This window comes from Sinohyriopsis cumingii, chromosome 7, assembly GCF_028554795.1.
Source record: "Sinohyriopsis cumingii isolate HCF-2022 chromosome 7, ASM2855479v2, whole genome shotgun sequence".
NCBI lineage: Eukaryota > Metazoa > Mollusca > Bivalvia > Unionida > Unionidae > Sinohyriopsis > Sinohyriopsis cumingii.
Genome location: NC_142967.1, coordinates 42891527 through 42912495, shown reverse-complemented (window position 1 = coordinate 42912495; position 20969 = coordinate 42891527). Strand labels below are relative to the sequence as shown.

The window sequence follows — 20969 nt, the reverse complement described above, 5'->3', positions numbered from 1 at the left end:
AGTTCAATCGGGGGTTTGAAGGTAATGCAAGTGCCATTGTTGTTCATCTTTGTACACACTATACACTGGATTATACTTGTGTTTAAACTTCTCTGCTTGATTCTGTAAGTGAACACTTAAAACCAAGATGGTCTGGATTAACATTATGGAAACATAACATTATCCAAACTGTATCTGATGCAGTCTGATCATGAGATATGCTTATCTTTATAGAACAATGAATACAGATCACATTTAGGACTGACCATTTCATTGTGGAAGGGGGGGGGTAATATTTTCAAGTTAAATGGGGGCTATACAGGTACTTCAGTAATAAAAAAACTCAGTCCAGTACTGGTGTTAACCCTTTATCAAAACAAATCAATGGTTTAAATATGAACATGTGCTGATGATTGTATTTCAATTAATCTATTTCATTGCTAAAACCATCCTGAAAAGCATGGGTCAATTAATAGTAATTCAACGTGATTAAGATCAGGAATAAAGCTAATGGAGAGAACCAATCTGAGTGTGTTACATACAGGTGGTGTTCCTATTTTGACATTACACCATACCCACAGGAACGATGCATATTGATATGTTGTTTGCAGTATGTGCAATGATTAAATACCCACCTTCCCGTTTACTGGTGTGCTTCGCAAAGTAAAACCCCATCAACCAGGAGTTCTGAAATTTATTTTTGCTGGACTTCATTGTCTTTGCTGATAGCTAATTGCTTCTTGAATCATCATCAAAAATTAATCACATTGAACAGTATTTCTACAACTCAAATAAAACCATGCTTTGCATTTTATAGACAGTATGGAGTAAACTCTAACTTCAAAGAAACATTGCCACTGTTCACAAACGTATCATTAATCTTTAATACAGATGGCTTAAACATTCTCATTCAAGGCAATGGTATGTAATAACTTTTGTTTTCCTATATGCATCTCTTTATTTACCTATATTGGGTTGTTCCACTTAGTGAACTTTACCTATGCAAATTAGCACAATGGTCTCTTCCAACACAGTCTTCAAAGTACTTAACACATCACACTAGCTATTGTGAGCCAATTAAGTAATAAGGCAAAGAGGTCAGGTAAAAACCACGTCAAGTAAGGTGACCTCTTTGTCTTTTGATTGCTGCTATTTAATATGCCCAAAGGAGACTTTTGCATTATCTCCAATCAGGACTGCTTATCATTTATACATGCTACATGCTATGGGCATATACTAAAAGTGGGAGGGGTTTCTTTGGGTAGGGGGGTTGAAGGTTGCTGAGGGAAATTGTGTTTTTTCAAAACATGATTAGGTCAGTGGGTTTGGGAGTGAAAAATTGTGTTGTTAGAATGACACATAGTATTATGTCAGGTATGAAATAATACATTCTGAAACAATTAATAGTTCAAAATAACAATTATGTCACATGCACTAGTTACAGGGTGGATGATGAATGATCAGGTCTTCAAGACATTCAACTTTACTCTTAGCAATTTACCATCTATTTTGATGCTGACAAACTGCACACCCTTACACATTTGGAATTCCTCTATGCCACTGACAAACTGCACACCCTTACACATTTGGAGTTTAACTATGCCACTGACAAACTGCACACCTTTACACATTTGGAGTTCAATTATGCCACTAATAAACTGCACATCCTTACACATTTGGAATTCAACTATGCCAGTGACAATCTGCACACCCTTACACATTTGGATTTCAACTATGCCACTGGCAAACTGCACATCCTTACACATTTGGAGTTTAACTATGTCACTGACAAACTGCACATCCTTACACATTAGGAATTCAACTATGCCACTGACAAACTGCACATCCTTACACATTTGGAGTTCAACTATGCCACTGACAAACTGCACGTCCTTACACATTTGGAATTCAACTATGCCACTGACAATCTGCACACCCTTACACATTTGGAGTTCAACTATGCCACTGACAAACTGCACATCTTTACACATTAGGAGTTCAACTATGCCACTGAAAGCTATTCATATCAGGCATCAACAATGGGATATCAGATATGCATACATGGAAGTCAAGTCCAACTGCAAACAATATAGACCCTGACTCACCACATAATACAAGGTCAGTGTATGTTGTTTATTCGACTGATCACTCCTAATGAACTGCATAGACTCAGATCTACTGGCATATTATGTGATGGCAGATCCAGGTCTTTGCAGTTTACAACTGAACTCAACTTATAAGTAAGTATAAATGGTATTTTGGGAATAAAGCACTTCTAAAGAAACTAATTTGCTCTTCATGTTAGAGAATTATTGTTTCTGTATACAAATACACCTTACCCTCTAAAACTTGCACACAACACAGTCCAAAAACATAGACTGCACTAAACATGAGAACAAAAGTTACTGCTGAGGGACCTCTGAAAAATGAAGAAGTGGATGCCATCCTGGCTAGACATCGAGATGACCATGGAAGGGGTGGGTAGCCACACTGTTTGATGGCTGAATGCTTATTTTATAATTGCATTGGGAACAGTTGTCAATAAACAGCTTTTTCTAATGAAATTGTTTGTTTTCTGGTATAAATTAACTTTATTTTCAAGATAACCAATCTCTGAATGGTCTTTGTTTTTGGGCCATGTTATCAAGGGAAAAGGGTTATTTAATGTTCCAATGAAGGCCAAAGAAAGGGTTAATGTAATATTACAATTAAGGCCAAAGCATAGGGTAATGTAATATTTCATTTAAGACCAAAGAATGGGGTAATGTAATATTTCAATTAAGGTAAAAGAAAGGAGTAATGTAATATTTAATTAAGGCCAAAGAATAAGGTAATGTAATAGTACAATTCAGGCCCAGAAAATGGTAATGTAATATTTCTATTCAGGCCCAAGAAAAGGGTAATGTAATATTCCTATTCAGGCCCAGAAAAGGGTAATGTAATATTTCTCTTCAGGCCCAAGAAAAGGGTAATGTAATATTCCTATTCAGGCCCAAGAAAAGGGTAATGTAATATTCCTATTCAGGCCCAAGAAAAGGGTAATGTAATATTTATATTCAGGCCCCAAGAAAATGGTAATGTAATATTAGTATTCAGGCCCAAGAAAAGGGTAATATAATATTCCTATTCAGGCCCAAGAAAAGGGTAATGTAATATTAGTATTCAGGTCCAAGAAAAGGGTAATGTAATATTTCTATTTAGGCCCAAGAAAAGGGTAATGTAATATTCCTATTCAGACCCAAGAAAAGGGTAATGTAATATTTTTATTCAGGCCCAAGAAAAGGGTAATATAATATTCCTATTCAGGCCAAAGAAAAGGGTAATGTAATATTAGTATTCAGGTCCAAGAAAGGGTAATGTAATATTCCTATTCAGGCCCAAGAAAAGGGTAATGTAATATTAGTATTCAGGTCCAAGAAAAGGGAAATGTAATATTCCTATTCAGGTCCAAGAAAAGGGAAATGTAATATTCCTATTCAGGCCCAAGAAAAGGGTAATATAATATTCCTATTCAGGCCCAAGAAAAGGGTAATGTAATATTTTTATTCAGGCCCAAGAAAGGGATGTTCTTTACCATCTCATTACTCTTGTACCTGATCATGTGAGTTTCTCAATCTTCTTTTCTTTCTATGTTGCAAGAGTTCCATTCTGCGATCTTTCTCCTGAAAAGTGCAAATGAAGTGGTCATTTTCATTTAAAATAATTTCTTTCAAGTACATCAATTTAAAATATTGTAGTTTTATACCATATAATCAGTACGCTTTTGGTATGGCAAAAACTAGTCATATAGTCCGTAAAAAATAAATATTGAGAAAATAAATCACTATAGCAATGAAAGTTACACCTATAATAATCTGCAATAAAAATGAATTAAAAAGTAAATAGTTCTTTATGTGCAGGGTAATGAAAGAAAACTACCTTTCATCTTAAGACAGTGGGCAGAAAACTAAGTAATTAATTACTTTGATAACTATTAAATCAATCATCATAATCGTTACATCAAACCAACATGTGATTGCAGGTTTGTATTTTTACTGCTGGAAAGCATACAAAGGGAGACAAAGCATTCATGAGCTTCAAATTGTAAAAAGTGTTTCAAATACCATAAACTGAAACCATTAACAGATGATTCATGTAAATAATAAAGCAACAAGCAATCCAAGTACCTATCAAACTCACCTAGCCATATTGGAACCTACTCAAAAATTGTAGTGGCCATTCCAAATTTTTGGTCAAGAAGCCCTAATAATTTAATCACCTTAGACCAGTGGTTCACAGCACATGGCCCAATTAGCACATTGGTGCACATGACAGATACAAAACATTTTTAAATGGATACAAAGGAAGTAAGTTTTCCATGTGCCACCCAGAGGAACACATTGAGAGTTACAGGTGTGGCCAACTGTGTGTGTCTGTAATCCATATAATACTTCAAAAGCTGCAAGTGTGGCCTACTGTGTTTGTGCAATCCACAGACTATATTGCAAGCTACAAGTGTGGCCTACTCTGTGTGTGTGTGTGTGTGTGTGTGTGTACAACCCACAGAACACATTGAGCTGCAAGTGTTACATACTGTGTATATATGTGTGCAACACCCAGAACACACTGAGAGTTGCAAGTGTGGCATACTGTGTGTTTGTGCACCCCACAGAACACACTGAGAGTTGCAAGTGTGCCATACTGTGTGTTTGTGCACCCCACAGAACACACTGGGAGTTGCAAGTGTGGCTAACTGTGTGTGCAACCCACAGAACACATTGAGAGCTGCAAGTGTGGCCTACTGTGTGTGTGTGTGCAACCCAAGGAACACACTGAGAGCTGCAAATGTGGCCCACTGTATGTGTAAGTATCTGTGTGTGTGTGCATGTGTGCAACCCACAGAACACACTGATAGTTGCAAGTGTGGCCTACTGTGTGTGTAACCCACAGAACACAATGAGAGCTGCAAATGTGGTCTACTGTGTGTATGTGTGTGCAACCCACAGAACACATTGAGAGCTGCAAGTGTGCCTAATGTGTGTGTGCAAACTACAGAACACACTGAGAGCTGCAAGCTGGGCCTAATGTGTGCTTGCAGCCCAAAGAACACTTCAAAAGCTGGGCCACTGTAGTAACAAGATTGATAACTACTGCCTTAGATGTTGAGAGCAGAAATCAGTTTAGTGGGGAATTAATGGTAGAAAATTAATAAAGCAAATGTTTTATTTATGGCATACTTAAAGGGATTTCTAACGAAAGAGTGTAAGCTCCTAGACCAGTCTGATAGAAATGTCACCATCTGCTTCAACCTCAAGCAAAACTTAAAATTCACTGTGGAGTTCACTAAAACATACATGTACATTTTAAAGGTTCTTAACCTGTATTTTCCTCTGATGAAAATTTATGTGAATTAAAGTTTTAGCCAAATCTATCTCTAGGTTACTTTGACTGTCATTAATACTATCCAAATGGTATATTTTTGTCTCCATGATTTTTTTAGAACCATATCAATAACAAAGGTTGAATGCACAGGTCATGCTTAAGACTGGTCACTGCAAGCCAGGCAATCTACCCATAAATATGGCAACTTCATGAAGGAACTGGCAGTCTTACAATGAAAAGGGCTTTATGCTGCTTGCTAAGTTACATCTTCTAAATGTTTTTAGTGTAAAATGTGGTATATTCTTGTAATTGGAGCATGCTGAGATCATATTCTGGTTTCCATATTTTTATTCTGAAGGGTGTCCAGTTGACAATTTTCACTTGCTAGTCTGTACATTTCAGTTACAAATGTGATCATTTTAGCTGCACTCTGAAGCACTGATGTTGTTTTCTCTTTGTGTTTAATGCCATTTTTCAGCATATGATAGGCTATACATGGTGGCTAGTATAAACAGTGGTGAAAGAGCCCGGGAAAACCCCCAAAAGAACCACTGACCTACAGGAAGCTAGTGGCTAATTTTCTCACATACCCACATTTGCTGAGCCCTAGACTCCAACCAATTCAGACAAAAGTGGGATGTCCACAATCGAAAAAGGTAAGCAATTTAGATCACTCGACCACCTAAGGCCCACTCTAAAGCAATGATGAGGGTGAATAAAATTTTACGAAATTAAATTAAACATGATTAGTTGTCATTCTTTTCTTTTTCTTTCCTTCTTTTTCTTTTAAGTTCACCTGTTGGTCAAGTAAAGAACTGGTTAATTACCTGCAGGACAAAAAATACCATAATCCACTGCAAATAATACTGCCAACAAATATAGTCTGAAGTTCTGTATCCAGATTCCTTGGAATTTACTAATCTGTCCTGACCCTTTTAAGCATTGATTAATGGGATACAATATGCTTTGATGCACTGTTTAATGTGATACCATAGGGAATTTAATGGGATACAATGGAGGAGTTTAATAGGATACAATAGGCTTTGATGCATTGTTTAATGGGATACCATAGGGAATTTAATGGGATACAATGGAGGAATTTAACAGAATACAATAGGCTTTGATGCATTGTTTAATGGGATACCATAAAGAATTTAATGGGATACAATGGAGGAATTTAATAGAATACAATAGGCTTTGATGCATTGTTTAATGGGATACCATAGGGAATTTAATGGGATACAATGAAGGAATTTAATAGGATACAATAGGCTTTGATGCATTGTTTAATGGGATACCATAGGGAATTTAATGGGATACAATAGAGGAATTTAATAGGATACAATAGGCTTTGATGCACTGTTTAATGGAATACCATAGTGAATTTAATGGGATACAATAGAGGAATTTAATAGGATACAATAGGCTTTGATGCACTGTTTAATGGGATACCATAGGGAATTTAATGGGATACAATGGAAGAATTTAATGGGATACAATAGGCTTTGATGAATTGTTTATGGGATACAATGGGGGAATTTAATAATTTTGGTGTCCCAAAACATGCCAAAATGTAAACATATCAATACATATGGATATAATACCCAAATGTAAATGTGTCAGTTCATATGGATATGATGCCTAAATGTAAATGTATCAATAGATATGCATATTGGATATAATACTGAATTGTACATAACTGATGTATTCAAAATATAAAGATAGAACACAATATTATGTTGATGTCATTTCTGTTCTTGATCTTACAGCAATGGTCTGTTTGAGAGCGGCAATGGATTTTGTCTGTTCTGCAACTTGGTGACGAATACCATCTAGCTCTTGCAACTGAAGTTCTAGAGTTCCTTTTTCCAGTCTCTCTTGACTTAACTGTCGTGACAATTGCATAGCTTTACGCTTATTCTGTTCTCTTAGCTCTTGCTGAAAATACAATTATACATTTTTGAACACTAGTTGTCATGGTTGCTTATAACAAAACTATTATCATTATCATCAATGTTAATTGTCATCATCACCGTCATCCTCATTACTGTCACCACCTTCATCACCTTGGTCATCATATTCATCAACAACACTAACATCATCAAAATCATTATTATCACTTCCATTACCATCACCATTTTCATCATTACTGTTACTAAATTCATTTTCATTAATAACACTACCAGCATCATCATTACCACCACCATCATCTTCATCATTCCCACCATCATCATCTTCATCATTTCCACCATCATCATCTTTACCACCACCACCACTATCCCCAGTATCTTCATCTTTACCATAATTATCATTATCATCATCATCACCACCACCATATTCATCATTACCACCACCACCATCATCATCTCATTTTCATGTCCTGACACAGCAATGGTAACAGCAATGAACTTGTCATTTTGTCATGTTGAAACAAGCACAGTTCCCACTAGCAATTTTATATTGGGAATTAACTGATATTTGCATTTTTTATGTTTGGGTTGCACTGGATGATCTACTCAAATGTAACAAATCCTAACCCGACTAGCCATTGCTACTAGTGCTGTGAGATGTCATGTCCTTTACCTGAGGTTCCAAACATAGCAGTACAGGTGTCTCAATGTTGTCATGGTGATGTAAATGGGGGGGGTGGGGGGTGGCATATGGAAACTGAAGCTGACAAAGTCTCCAAAGCTTGGCATTACTATACATTTGATTAGACCAGGCCTCTTTGACTCCAGGTCTGGACTGAATTTAAGGCTAAAGCAGTTTGCTATATTGGAATTGCAACAACCCAGCCTCTCCTTCCTTCACCAACATGGGATGCAACCCACAGAAAACTGGTTGCATATATGCCTGCCCTGAAGGGATGGGTGGGGATATGGATGCATGAAAACAGGTTGATAATTATTTGTCAGATGGATAAAATAGTAAATAATCATTACAAAAAACGAGGCACAGCTAACTCTCAGTGTATTATCAATGTAATAAATAGTGTAGGATATGGACGCATGAAAACAAGTTGATAATTATTTGTCAGATGGATAAAATAGTAAATAATCATTTCAAAAAACGAGGCACAGCTAACTCTCAGAATATTATCAATGTAATAAATATAATAAATAATGTAATGTAATAAATAATAAAGCAAGGTACACCCATTATTTTCCATAATTTGACTCTAATATGATGAATCAATACTTTAATATAAACCCATCCCCCACTTTACCTATCAGGCTGCCCTAACACCTCCCATTACTCCTCTGGCTATCCTCCCACCTCCAATTACTTCTCAGGCTGCTCTCCCACCTCACATTACCTCCCAGGCTGTCTTCCTGTCTCCCATGCCACCCAAACTGATCTCTCATCTCCCTGGCTGCTCTCCCACCTCTTATACCTCTCATGCTGCTTTACTACTTCCTATTACCTCTCAGGCTGCTCTCCCACCTCTCATACCTATCTTGCTGCCGTACCACTTCCATTACCTCCCAGGCTGCCCTTGGACCTCTCACTATAAGTCCTATTGCCCATGAAATAAGCTTTGCATATTTATTTGGGTTCAATGGTAAAATGAAGTTCTTCAATACACCTGGCCATCAGTTATCAAAACGGCTGCCATATATACTTGCTTATAAGATGAGTCCAACTGCAAACTGCACAGACTTAGATCTGCTGTCGCATAATGTGCAGGCAAATCTGGGTCTGTGCAGTTTATTAAGAGAAATAAGTAGAAAAAACAACATAGACTTGTATCTGCAGGTGCATTATCCTATGGTGGACTAGGATCTTTCTTGTTTGAAGTTTGACTTGACTTATAAACTAGTATATACAGCGTGTTTGTTTTAGCAAGGACTCGTTGAAATTTAAGCACATCTATGTCATATTTACATGTACATGGACAGATAAAGCATACCAATTTTGTGAAACTCTCGGTTTACCATAAGGTAATTGATATTGATAAAAATCCAGGACTATAGATGGGAATGTATAAATTATTTGTAGGTAGGCTTAAAAATATTTGTCTCACCAGTTTCTTGTTTTCTTCATCTACTTTCTTGATGTCATCCCTCAAATTCCTGTTTGCTGTAGTCAACTCCATGTTCTTCTCCAGGAATTTTTTGTTCTTTTCCTGAAGAGATTTACATTTTTGTTCCAGGTCTCTCAGCTTTCTTATCTGCAAAACAGTTACAAATAGAAGGATGTTATCATCAATATCCTCTGCTCCACTGTAATTGCCTCTTCAACTGTTTTTTATTTTTCCTCCAGAAATGAAAGTGTATGATGGAAGGATGTAAGATCTTAAACCACCTTTGAGTTTCATACAGTAAATGTAAATATGGATAATCAATGGATCAATGTGGAGATAAATGGACACAAACAATTTCAAAAACATTGAAAAGTGAAGAAATTTTAACAGTAACAAGGCTTGTTAGGATCACTAGTCTAATATGTGTACCATTTAAAAAGAGATATCTTGACCAATTTTGGAGTTATTCTCTGGAGACAGAAAAGAGATACACAGACAGCAGACAGGCAAAATGGATAGAAGTAAACAAAAGAACAAACGTCCCACCTGACTTTGATGGGTAGGGATAATCAAAAAATGTCCAAGAATGCAATGTGTTACAGTTACTAATTTTGCCTTATTGTGCACAAACAGCTTCAAGCTCTGCCCCAAGGGAACTGAATATACCAGAACCATATGCACTTGCTTACAAGACGAGTCCAATTGCAACTTCACAGACCCAGAAATGCTCTTGTATAATGTGCCAGCAGATCTGGGTCTGTACAGTTTGTCAGGAGTAATCAGTAGAATAAATAACAAAGTCCCTGATCTGCATGCTCATTACGCTATGGCAGATTGGGATCTTTGTTGTTTTCAGTTTGACTCGACTTATAAGCGAGTAGAGATAGTGTACTTCTAATATGAACGTAGGATGTAACTAACATCTTAAAAAAACATCTACAAGATAAAAATCTCCACCTTTAAGAAAGAAGCATGGCTAAAATAACACTTGCACCATAAAAACCATCATGGCTAAAATCACCAAAAATTCTTTCTTTACAATGTTCTGATACATGTATGGTGGGGAGAAACCGACTTGCGGAAAACAGTTGCAGCACTTGCTATATGTTTCCACTGCAGACAATTATCACATTTAAAAATGTCCAATGCTTTTAATCATCACTGCTACAGAAATATAGCATAAATTTTCAAAAATATGTTCACTCACTTGCAAATGACAAGCTTTGGAAAAAAGTTGTTATTCAGTCATCATGTTTATCAAGGAATTCCCCTTTTCTATTTATGGACTTTGTATTATCACACTGCTAAAAAATATAAACAGTGTTTCTCTCATACTCCAGCTTCCAACACTAGTTTACTCCCTGTTATAAAATTAAAATTAATGCCTTGCTCATTAAAAAATGAGTCCTTCCATTTATCCAGTGAAAATTTCTTTTACAGTCCATTAAAGTGATTTGATTTCAGGATTTGATCATCTGTCATTCTATTCATCCAGTGAAAATTTATATCAGTGTTTTAAAATGATTTCAGGATTTGATCATGACATTCTAATTAACCAATGAAAATTTCTATTAGTGTTTTAAAATGATTTGATTTCTGGATTTGATCATCTGTCATTCTATTTATCCAATGAAAATTTCTGTTAGCGTTTTAAAATGATTTGATTTCAGGATTTGATCATCTGTCATTCCATTCATCCAGTGAAAATTTCTATTACAGTCCATTAAAATGATTTGATTTCAGGATTTGATCATCTGTCATTCTATTCATCCAGTGAAAATTTCTATTAATGTTTTAAAATGATTTGATTTCAGGATCTGATCATCTGTCATTATATTTATCCAATGAAAATTTCTGTTAGTGTTTTAAAATGATTTGATTTCAGGATTTGATCATCTGTCATTCTATTCATCCAGTGAAATTTCTATTAGGGTTTCAAATGATTTGATTTCAGGATTTGATCATGACATTCTATTTATCCAGTGAAAATTTCTATTAGTGTTTTAAATTGATTTGATTTCAGGATTTGATCATCTGACATTCTATTTATCCAATGAAAATTTATGTTAGTGTTTTAAAATGATTTGATTTCAGGATTTGATCATCTGTCAATCTATTCATCCAGTGAAAATTTCTATTAGTGTATTAAAATGATTTGATTTCAGGATTTGATCATGACATTCTATTTATCCAGCGAAAATCTATATTAGTGTTTTAAAATGATTTGATTTCAGGATTTGATCATGACATTCTATTTAACCAGTGAAAATTTCTATTACAATCCATTAAAATGGTTTGATTTCAGGATTTGATCATCTGTCATTCTATTTATCCAGTGAAAATTTCTATTGGTATTTTAAAATGATTTGATTTCAGGATTTGATCATGCCATTCTATTTATCCAGTGAAAATTTCTATTACAGTCCATTAAAATGATTTGATTTCAGGATTTGATCATCTGTCATTCTATTCATCCAGTGAAAATTTCTATTAGCGTTTTAAAATGACTTCATTTCAGGATTTGGTCATGACATTCTATTTATCCAGTAAAAATTTCTATTACTGTTTTAAAATGATTTGATTTCAGGATTTGGTCATGACATTCTATTTATCCAGTGAAAATTTCTATTACTGTTTAAAAATGATTTGATTTCAGGATTTGGTCATGACATTCTATTTATCCAGTGAAAATTTCTATTACTGTTTTAAAATGATTTGATTTCAGGATTTGGTCATGACATTCTATTTATCCAGTGAAAATTTCTATTACTGTTTTAAAATGATTTGATTTCAGGATTTGATCCCAACATTCTATTTATCCAGTGAAAATTTCTATTAGTGTTTTAAAATGATTTGACTTCAGGATTTGATCATCTGACATTCTATTCATCCAGTGAAAATTTCTATTGGTGTTTTAAAATGATTTGATTTCAGGATTTGATCATGCCATTCTATTTATCCAGTGAAAATTTCTATTACAGTCCATTAAAATGATTTGATTTCAGGATTTGATCATCTGTCATTCTATTCATCCAGTGAAAATTTCTATTAGTGTTTTAAAATGACTTCATTTCAGGATTTGGTCATGACATTCTATTTATCCAGTGAAAATTTCTATTACAGTTTTAAAATGATTTGATTTCAGGATTTGGTCATGACATTCTATTTATCCAGTGAAAATTTCTATTACTGTTTTAAAATGATTTGATTTCAGGATTTGATCACAACATTCTATTTATCCAGTGAAAATTTCTATTACTGTTTTAAAATGATTTGATTTCAGGATTTGGTCATGACATTCTATTTATCCAGTGAAAATTTCTATTACTGTTTTAAAATGATTTGATTTCAGGATTTGGTCATGACATTCTATTTATCCAGTGAAAATTTCTATTACTGTTTTAAAATGATTTGATTTCAGGATTTGATCACGACATTCTATTTATCCAGTGAAAATTTCTATTACTGTTTTAAAATGATCTGATTTCAGGATTTGGTCATGACATTCTATTTATCCAGTGAAAATTTCTATTACAGTTTTAAAATGATTTGATTTCAGGATTTGATCACGACATTCTATTTATCCAGTGAAAATTTCTATTAGTGTTTTAAAATGATTTGATTTCAGGATTTGGTCATGACATTCTATTTATCCAGTGAAAATTTCTATTACTGTTTTAAAATGATTTGATTTCAGGATTTGGTCATGACATTCTATTTATCCAGTGAAAATTTCTATTACTGTTTTAAAATGATTTGATTTCAGGATTTGGTCATGACATTCTATTTATCCAGTGAAAATTTCTATTAGTGTTTTAAAATGATTTGATTTCAGGATACAATAAGTAGACATTAATTACATTCCACTTCAAAACCACACACTGATTTCTACACATTGCAAAAATATTTCTCATCTTACAAAAAATATAGAAAATTTACAAAACATATATTTGTATTCTGTAGGGAAGTGAAACTACTACTAAATATAAAACAGTTATCATTAAAATTTTCATTCTGAGGAGACTACTAAATAATTGGACAAGAAAATTACAAAAGATCTAATTCTCCAATATAAGAAGTTTTGAAATGTGTATGCATGTGTTTTGGGCATTTTTAACATACTTTTAAAATATTTTTCAGTCATATCGCTACAATGTCTACAGTGTGACAGTTTATGGTGATGTCTAGTACTTGGGCATCATGCTGCAGACATGTGGCATCATGTCTCACCCAGTCACATTATCCTAACACCAGGCCGACCAGTCCTAATACCAACCTCTTAATGCTGACTGCCAAGCGAGGCAGCTGCTAGTACCATTTTCATAAGTTTTTGGTGTGACTTGGCCTGGGTTTGAATCCGTGAACTCCTGCATTGGAAGCGGATGCTCTAATCACTTAGGCCACTGGAGCAGTAGTTGTGAAGCAAAAGCAAATCAATAAATGTATCTTCATATCTAATTCAGAATTTTACTAATGAATACGTTACTGTAAGAAATGTTGAATATTCAAATATATGAGTAATCTAAATTTAGAAATACATAGCTTCTGCAGCCTTGTGATAACAAAAATGATAATAACTATCGAGGTATATGGGATATTTGAAAATGGGAACTTCTATGTACTTGGAACCACTTCAACAGATCCAGAATGAGAAGGTGTCTCTAATCATGAAGTTCTTCGTGGAATGAAGAATTTATCATTGGTTTGCTTTAAGCTTCAGTAAATGTCTGTGATAATGATGTAATTTATGGCAGTCAGAAATGTAGATCCATTCAGTAAGTCCAATTTTCCTTTTCTTTCTTTTAAACAATATCAGTTTTCTCAATATGATTTCATCTCTTTAGGACTGTGACTGTTCCAGTCACCTTGTGGTTAGTGTGTCCACCTTGCATTCAGGAGGTCACAGGTTCAAATCCCAGCTGAGTCATACCAAAGACATAAAAATGGTACTAGCAGCTGCCTCGCTTGGCACTCAGCATTGACAGGTTAGTGTCAGGATAATATGACTGGGTGGTACATGATGCTACATGTCTGCAGCATGATCTCCCAGTGCACTGACATCATTATAACTGCCACACTGCAGACATCATAGCAATATGACGGAAAATGTTTCAAAGCTATGTTAAAAATCTAAGGCAAACACACACACTTTAGGGCTCTTTATGACTCAATGAGTCCTGGTTTTAATGCCTCATAATTATAAATCTCTCATTGGATTAGTAGAGTATAAATGATTGAAAGGATACACATTAGTTAAATCCAATCTGATTAAAATCACATCTCCACCGTCCCACATGAAGATCTGACAGCATATTAGTAGGGGTCATGTCCTTGTGACCTATGTTATTACCATAATCTCTAATTTTATCAGCCAATCAGATGAAGTCTTACATCTTAGCATTTGGCAGAATGAGCAGCATGGCTAAAGGTCATCAATGTGTGCCACATGATTTGATTCAATTTCAGAATTCTGAAAGCTGCATTTCCATGGGATAGTTCAGAGGTCACTAGAACATGACCCTAAGCTGTCATTGTCAAATCTTCTGGTAGAATAGCGCAGATCTGATTATAATCAGATTGATTAAAATCAAAGGAATGTTTCATTTCTGTGTATGCAAAAACGGGGGGAGGGTCTTGTTTGGTTTGGTGTTGTATGGCACAGCAATATATATAAGTTATTTATAGTGCTGCAGTGATTGAAATAAAGCACCTTGCACAAGGACTCACCCTGTATGCTAGCCAAGGTTGATCTGATTGCAAAATTCTTAAAAAACATTGATCTGGTTGTGAATCGTACACACAGCCACTGAACCACAATCAGTAATTTATGAAAAAATATTGGAATGTCAGACACCTGGATACTAGATTTGCTTCTATAGGTTAGTGCTAAATATAGGCTCACTCTATTTTATTTCAGTCTAAATCTTCAGTTTTAATAGTTTTGGGGATCTTGAATTTCAGCGGGGGATGGGGGTGGGGGTAGGGTGGGGTGGTAAAACAATGCTGCAGACCTTCCAGATATATTTGTCAAAACGTTTGAAAATTTTATAAGGCATTCGGTCCCAGAAAAACCACTGGGATTTTTAAAGAATCTTTCCAGTAACCATTGTTGAGAAAGAAAATATGAAGGGCTTGGTACAATGACCAAATACAGGTGTACAATAAAACATAAATGTGGCCATATTTGGGAGAGTGTCAATGTATTTCCTGTCAATGATACTTGTACATTCCATTAATAAACACTATTTTTTAATGATAAATCATCTTTTAAAATACATGCCTGTGAATGTGCACAAGTTTATTTGGCTGGCACAAAATAGATATTTACATCTGAAAAGGATGCAATAGATTTTGCCTGGGGCTACAACACTATAACTCAAAAGCTATAAATTGCTACCACTTAGTTAACATCTAAAACGTAACAGGGCAAAGTCATTTTCACTTTTTTTTATAGAAGAAGGCAAAGTATTTTTCCATGACTTAGCCTCCCACTTTGCCTCCGTAGCATGATCACGATTAATGGGTATGTAAATTGTGTATTTGTAAAAATGATATAAAATAAATAAAGCATTATTTTGCATAAGGATTAGAAATTATGGTTTTCTGTTGGTTAGTAATTTCTAGAGGAAGTGAGTTGGGTAATGACACTAACCAGCTGAGAGCTGTCCTGTGAAACTGAGGCTTTAAGTGCCAACTCCAGCTCAGCAACTTTCATCTGAGATTTCTGGCTGCTCTCTTCTTCAGAGCAGCCGGACTGAAAAAAAGAAGAAAGCATAAACTCATGCAAGCAATTACTGACAAGCATTTCATTTGAATTCATTTATCAAGTAATAAAATTCATCTGTGTATTTATGCAGAAGTGTGTTTAAAGAAAGGATTTAGACACCAGGTTGTTGCACAGTTCAAGTTATGAGTCTAAACGTTGCAATCAAAACAATCATGTAAATAACTGGCCATTCAGGACCCAAAGGAAATTTTCATTCTGCATACATGTAATTCAACCAGATGTAGGACAACAAAAAAATCATTTTAAAGGCTGTCGACCCCAAAACCATTAGCTGAAACTTTGAAAATTAAAAGATTTTTAAAAACAAATTGAAAAAAAGAAACAAACAGCATTTTTATGTTTTCTGTCCACACATTACAAAAAGGGTGCATAACTCAAACATATACATGGGCCAAAATCAATCTTTATTAGAACTAAGTGGAAAGCAGTGCAAATGTTGTGTCTATAATAACAGCATAAATAAACATGAATAAAACACACAGGACACAGGAGACACAAAATGTGTCAGAGGGTCATATATTGTGCATCATTGCAGAAACCAGCCAGAACCAGTGTACTTGGGACTAGAGCTGTTCCACCTGGGCAACAGTTGGTGCAATGATGCATGATGGGTAGTCAGATTAAGAATTCTTAACTCATTCAGTCCCAATCCCGCCTGAGGCTGTACCCTACTTCCAAGCTCTGTAGTGTCAAGGTCATTTAAAATACAACAAAGTAGCATCATTACAAAAGAGCAGACAGATGTAGCTCTACAATGATACCAAAAAATAATCTGGACTTTCTTTCACATAACAAAATGCAGTGGGAAAAACAGCTTTAGAAACCCGATTTTTTTACACTAAAAATTTGCCAGTTGGATGGGATCGGATTTTGTGTCTGGATTTTAGACTTTTTGGCCTGTGATTTAAGGCAGACTTGGTCTGAACTGCAGACAGACAGGTGAATCTTTATAAAAAGTAGGATAAGTTGGGGATTGGGAGCAAGAAATGGCCGAGGAAACAAAATTGTTAGAGATGACAGTTTAAGAAATACTTGTGTCCACCATACTCGGAGATGGCACAGAAATCTTCATATGAGTGTACCAAGGCAACACACATTGTCATCCAGGTCCTAGCCCCCAAATGAGAAGAGTTGGAAAAAATGTGCATGAGTCAGATGTTCCTTGACATAATTGAGAATACATATGGCAAATAATTTCATTTCTATAAAAGCACATTCAATTTATGTAGATAAAAAAATATAATGGTTTAGATGCTAATTAATTAAAATTAAGAAGCTACTAATTAAAATTTTGAAATTGACTGATATAGACTCTGATACATATGATTCCAGGAATGAAAAAAGTGGGTCCCTTGGATCCCTACCAGGTCAAAAAGTGGAGTCAATTTGAAAACAATAGGGGCTGCAAATGTCCATGGATGTTTCCCATTTACTCAGTAAATCCATATTCATATACCTATCAGCCTCTGATGACTTGAGGCTTCCATGATGAGATTTTAATGCTTGAAGCTTGAGTAAACAATTCCTATCTAGAATTTATTTGGAACACAAGTCTACCATTTTTCTTCATTGCATACTACTTCTGAAATCGTGGGTCGGTGGTTTTTTCCTGGGTTTTTCCTGCGTTCTTCCTCCACCATTAATACTGGCCACCATGTATAGCCTATTGTGTGCTGTAAAATGGCATTAAACCTCACAACAAGAACAACAACAACTTCTGAAATAAATGCAGCAGTGATTTTGAAGATCCCAAAAGGGGCCAGATAAAAGCCAGGAGAAGTCAAATTCTGTTTACAAACCTGATATTCATTATCACCACAAACAATATTACCATACTATGTACAATATAAATCATGCATTCTTTGCAGAATTTCACGAAATTCGTTGGATTAACAGTGTACAGATTTTCAGCTTTCAACTTTCTGATTTTCTTGCGAAGGTCTCCGTGCCTTTGACCTTGTAAGAAGTGTAACACTCTCCGAGGTGGCAGAGAAATAAATATAACACTCACTGAGGTGGCTGAACAGTAAATATAGCACTCAACAAGGTAGCAGAAGAATAAATAACACTCACTGAGGTGGCAGGAGTAAATATAACATTCACTGAGGTAGCAGAAGAGTAAATATAACACTCACAATGTAGCAGAGGAGTAAATATAACACTCACTGGGGTAGCAGAGGATTAAATATAACACTCACTGAGGTGGCAGATAAGTAAATATCACACTCACCAAGGTGGCAGAGGAGTAAATATAACACTGAGGTAGTAGAGGATTAAATATAACACTCACTGAGGTGGCTGAGTAGTAAATATAACTCACTAAGGTAGCAGAGGAGTAAATATAACACTCACCGAGGTAGCAGAGGAGGCATTTTTGGTCCCATCAGTATCAGTTGCCATTGTAATGAGCTTGGAGTGATTAAGTCTTGCCAGTATTTCGGACAGTCGTTGGACTGACCATGGATCCAGTCTAAGCTGAAGGGCCTTTTTGGTGGATGTTAGACTGGTCTCATCACAATCATGGACAATCTTCTTTAGAATGCTGTGAACATCTTCTGTTTCACTTAGCTTCTCGATCTGTAGTCAAGAAAAAAAAAAGACATGCAATATATCAGTCTTCCGTTTTCTCTTTCATTTTGTCACTTACCGTCTCAATCTGTAGTCAAGGAAAAGAAGACATGCAGTATATCAGTCCTCCATTTTTTCTTTCATCCAGCTACCTTAGCAGCTGATGATCATGACAATGGAGCCAAACTGTTTTTCAGTCACATAGAGGCCTTCAATCTGGACCAATGACAAATCAGTTTAGACAACTGGATTTTTTATTGGTCCAGACTGAAGGACACAATGTGACTAAAAAATTTCCTTCTATGGTCATGATCAAACACAGTAAGTTTTATTTATTTCAGCTATAAAAAACCTCAGTCATTGACATTTGTCAGGAGCCATAAAAATGATATAGTAACTAAATCTCTGAATGAGTCTGTCTCTATATGAACATAACGTTTGTTTGGATTTACCAAACAAATCTGATAATCAATTCGCAGGTAATGAAAACAACAAAATCTTTGATTTGGTATTATCATTTTTTTCACCCTTGAATATATGCCATTTAGTAGCACTCAGTTTGAAATAATAACAGGAGTGCTTCAAAGACATGAATGATTACAATAATTATTTTCAAGATTCTCAAAATGTGCACAGCACTCCCTCATTATAATGCCTTTCATTAAAACATTTCCTGTTATAAGGCCCTTCATTATAATAATTTTCCTGTTATAAGGCCCATCATTATAACACTGTTCCTGTTATAAGGCCCTTGATTATTACTCTGTTCCTGTTATAAGGCCCTTCATTATAACACTGTTCCAGTTAAAAGGCCCTTCATAATAACACTGTTCCAGTTATAAGGCCATTCATTATAACACTGTTCCTGTTATAAGGCACTTCATTATAATACTGTTCCTGTTATAAGGCCCTTCATTGTAACACTGTTCTTGTTATAATGCCCTTCATTATAACACTGTTCATGTTGTAATACACTTCATTACAACGGCTTCTGTTATAAGGCCCTTCATTATAATACTGTTCCAGTTATAAGGCTCTTCATCATAACAATGTTCCAGTTATAAGGCCCTTCATTATAACAATGTTCCAGTTATAAGGCCCTTCATTATAACACTGTTCCAGTTATAAGGCCCTTCATTATAATACTGTTCCAGTTATAAGGACCTTCATTATAACACTGTTCCTGTTATAAGGCCCTTTATTATAATAATGTTCCTATTATAAGACCTTCTATTATAACAGTTCATTATAAGGTCCTTCATTATAACACTTCCTGTTATAAGGCCCTTCATTATAACACTGTTCCTGTTATAAGGCCCTTCATTATAATACTGTTCCAGTTATAAGGACCTTCATTATAACACTGTTCCTGTTATAAGGCCCTTCATTATAACAATGTTCCTATTATAAGACCTTCTATTATAACAGTTCATTATAAGGTCCTTCATTATAACACTGTTCCTGTTATAAAGCCCTTCATTATAATACTGTTCCAGTTATAAGGACCTTCATTATAACACTGTTCCTGTTATAAGGCCCTTCATTATAACAATGTTCCTATTATAAGACCTTCTATTATAACAGTTCATTATAAGGAACTTCACTATAACACTGTTCCTGTTATAAGGCCCTTCATTATAACAATGTTCCTATAATAAGACCTTCTATTATAACAGTTCATTATAAGGCCCTTCATTATAACACTGTTCCTGTTATAAGGCCCTTCATTATAACAATGTTCCTATTATAAGACCGTCTATTATGACAGTTCATTATAAGGTCCTTCATTATAACACTTTTCCTGTTATAAGGCCCTTACCTTCACTACAACTGTTCCTGCTATAAGGCCCTTCATTATAAACATTTCTGTTGTAAGGCCCTTCATTATAACAATATTCCTGTTACAAGGCCCTTCATTATAACAATTCATGTTATAATGCCCTTCATTATAACAGTTTTCCTGCTATAAAGCCCTTCCCTTCACAACTTTTCCTCTTATAAGACCCTTCATTATAATAGTTCCTGTTATAAGGTCTTCATTATAACTCTATTCATGTTATAAGGCTTTTCATTATAACACTTTTCCTGTTCTAAGGACCTTTATTATAAGTATTCCTACTGCAAGGCCCTTCATATTAACAGTTCCCGTGAGGTCCTTCATTATAACACTGTCCCTGTTAAAAGGTCCTTCATTATAACACAGTTCCTTTGAGAAGGTCCTTCCTTATAACACAGTTACTGTTAGAAGAT

The 20969-nt window shown here is 35.1% G+C and overlaps 1 protein-coding gene across 2 annotated transcripts in view; it reads right to left on the bottom strand.

The window, feature by feature from the left end:
- Positions 1-20969, bottom strand: part of LOC149795109 (uncharacterized) — a 281949-nt gene that overhangs the window by 233182 nt on the left and 27798 nt on the right. For both annotated transcript variants that reach the window (XM_089964814.1, XM_089964815.1), the window contains exons 2-6: positions 18504-18728; positions 16017-16118; positions 9365-9511; positions 7108-7278; positions 3573-3641 (exon numbers count right to left, since the gene is read on the bottom strand). In XM_089964814.1, the coding sequence (XP_089820940.1) occupies positions 3573-3641; positions 7108-7278; positions 9365-9511; positions 16017-16118; positions 18504-18728 (714 nt within the window). The remainder of the gene's footprint in view (positions 1-3572; positions 3642-7107; positions 7279-9364; positions 9512-16016; positions 16119-18503; positions 18729-20969) is intronic.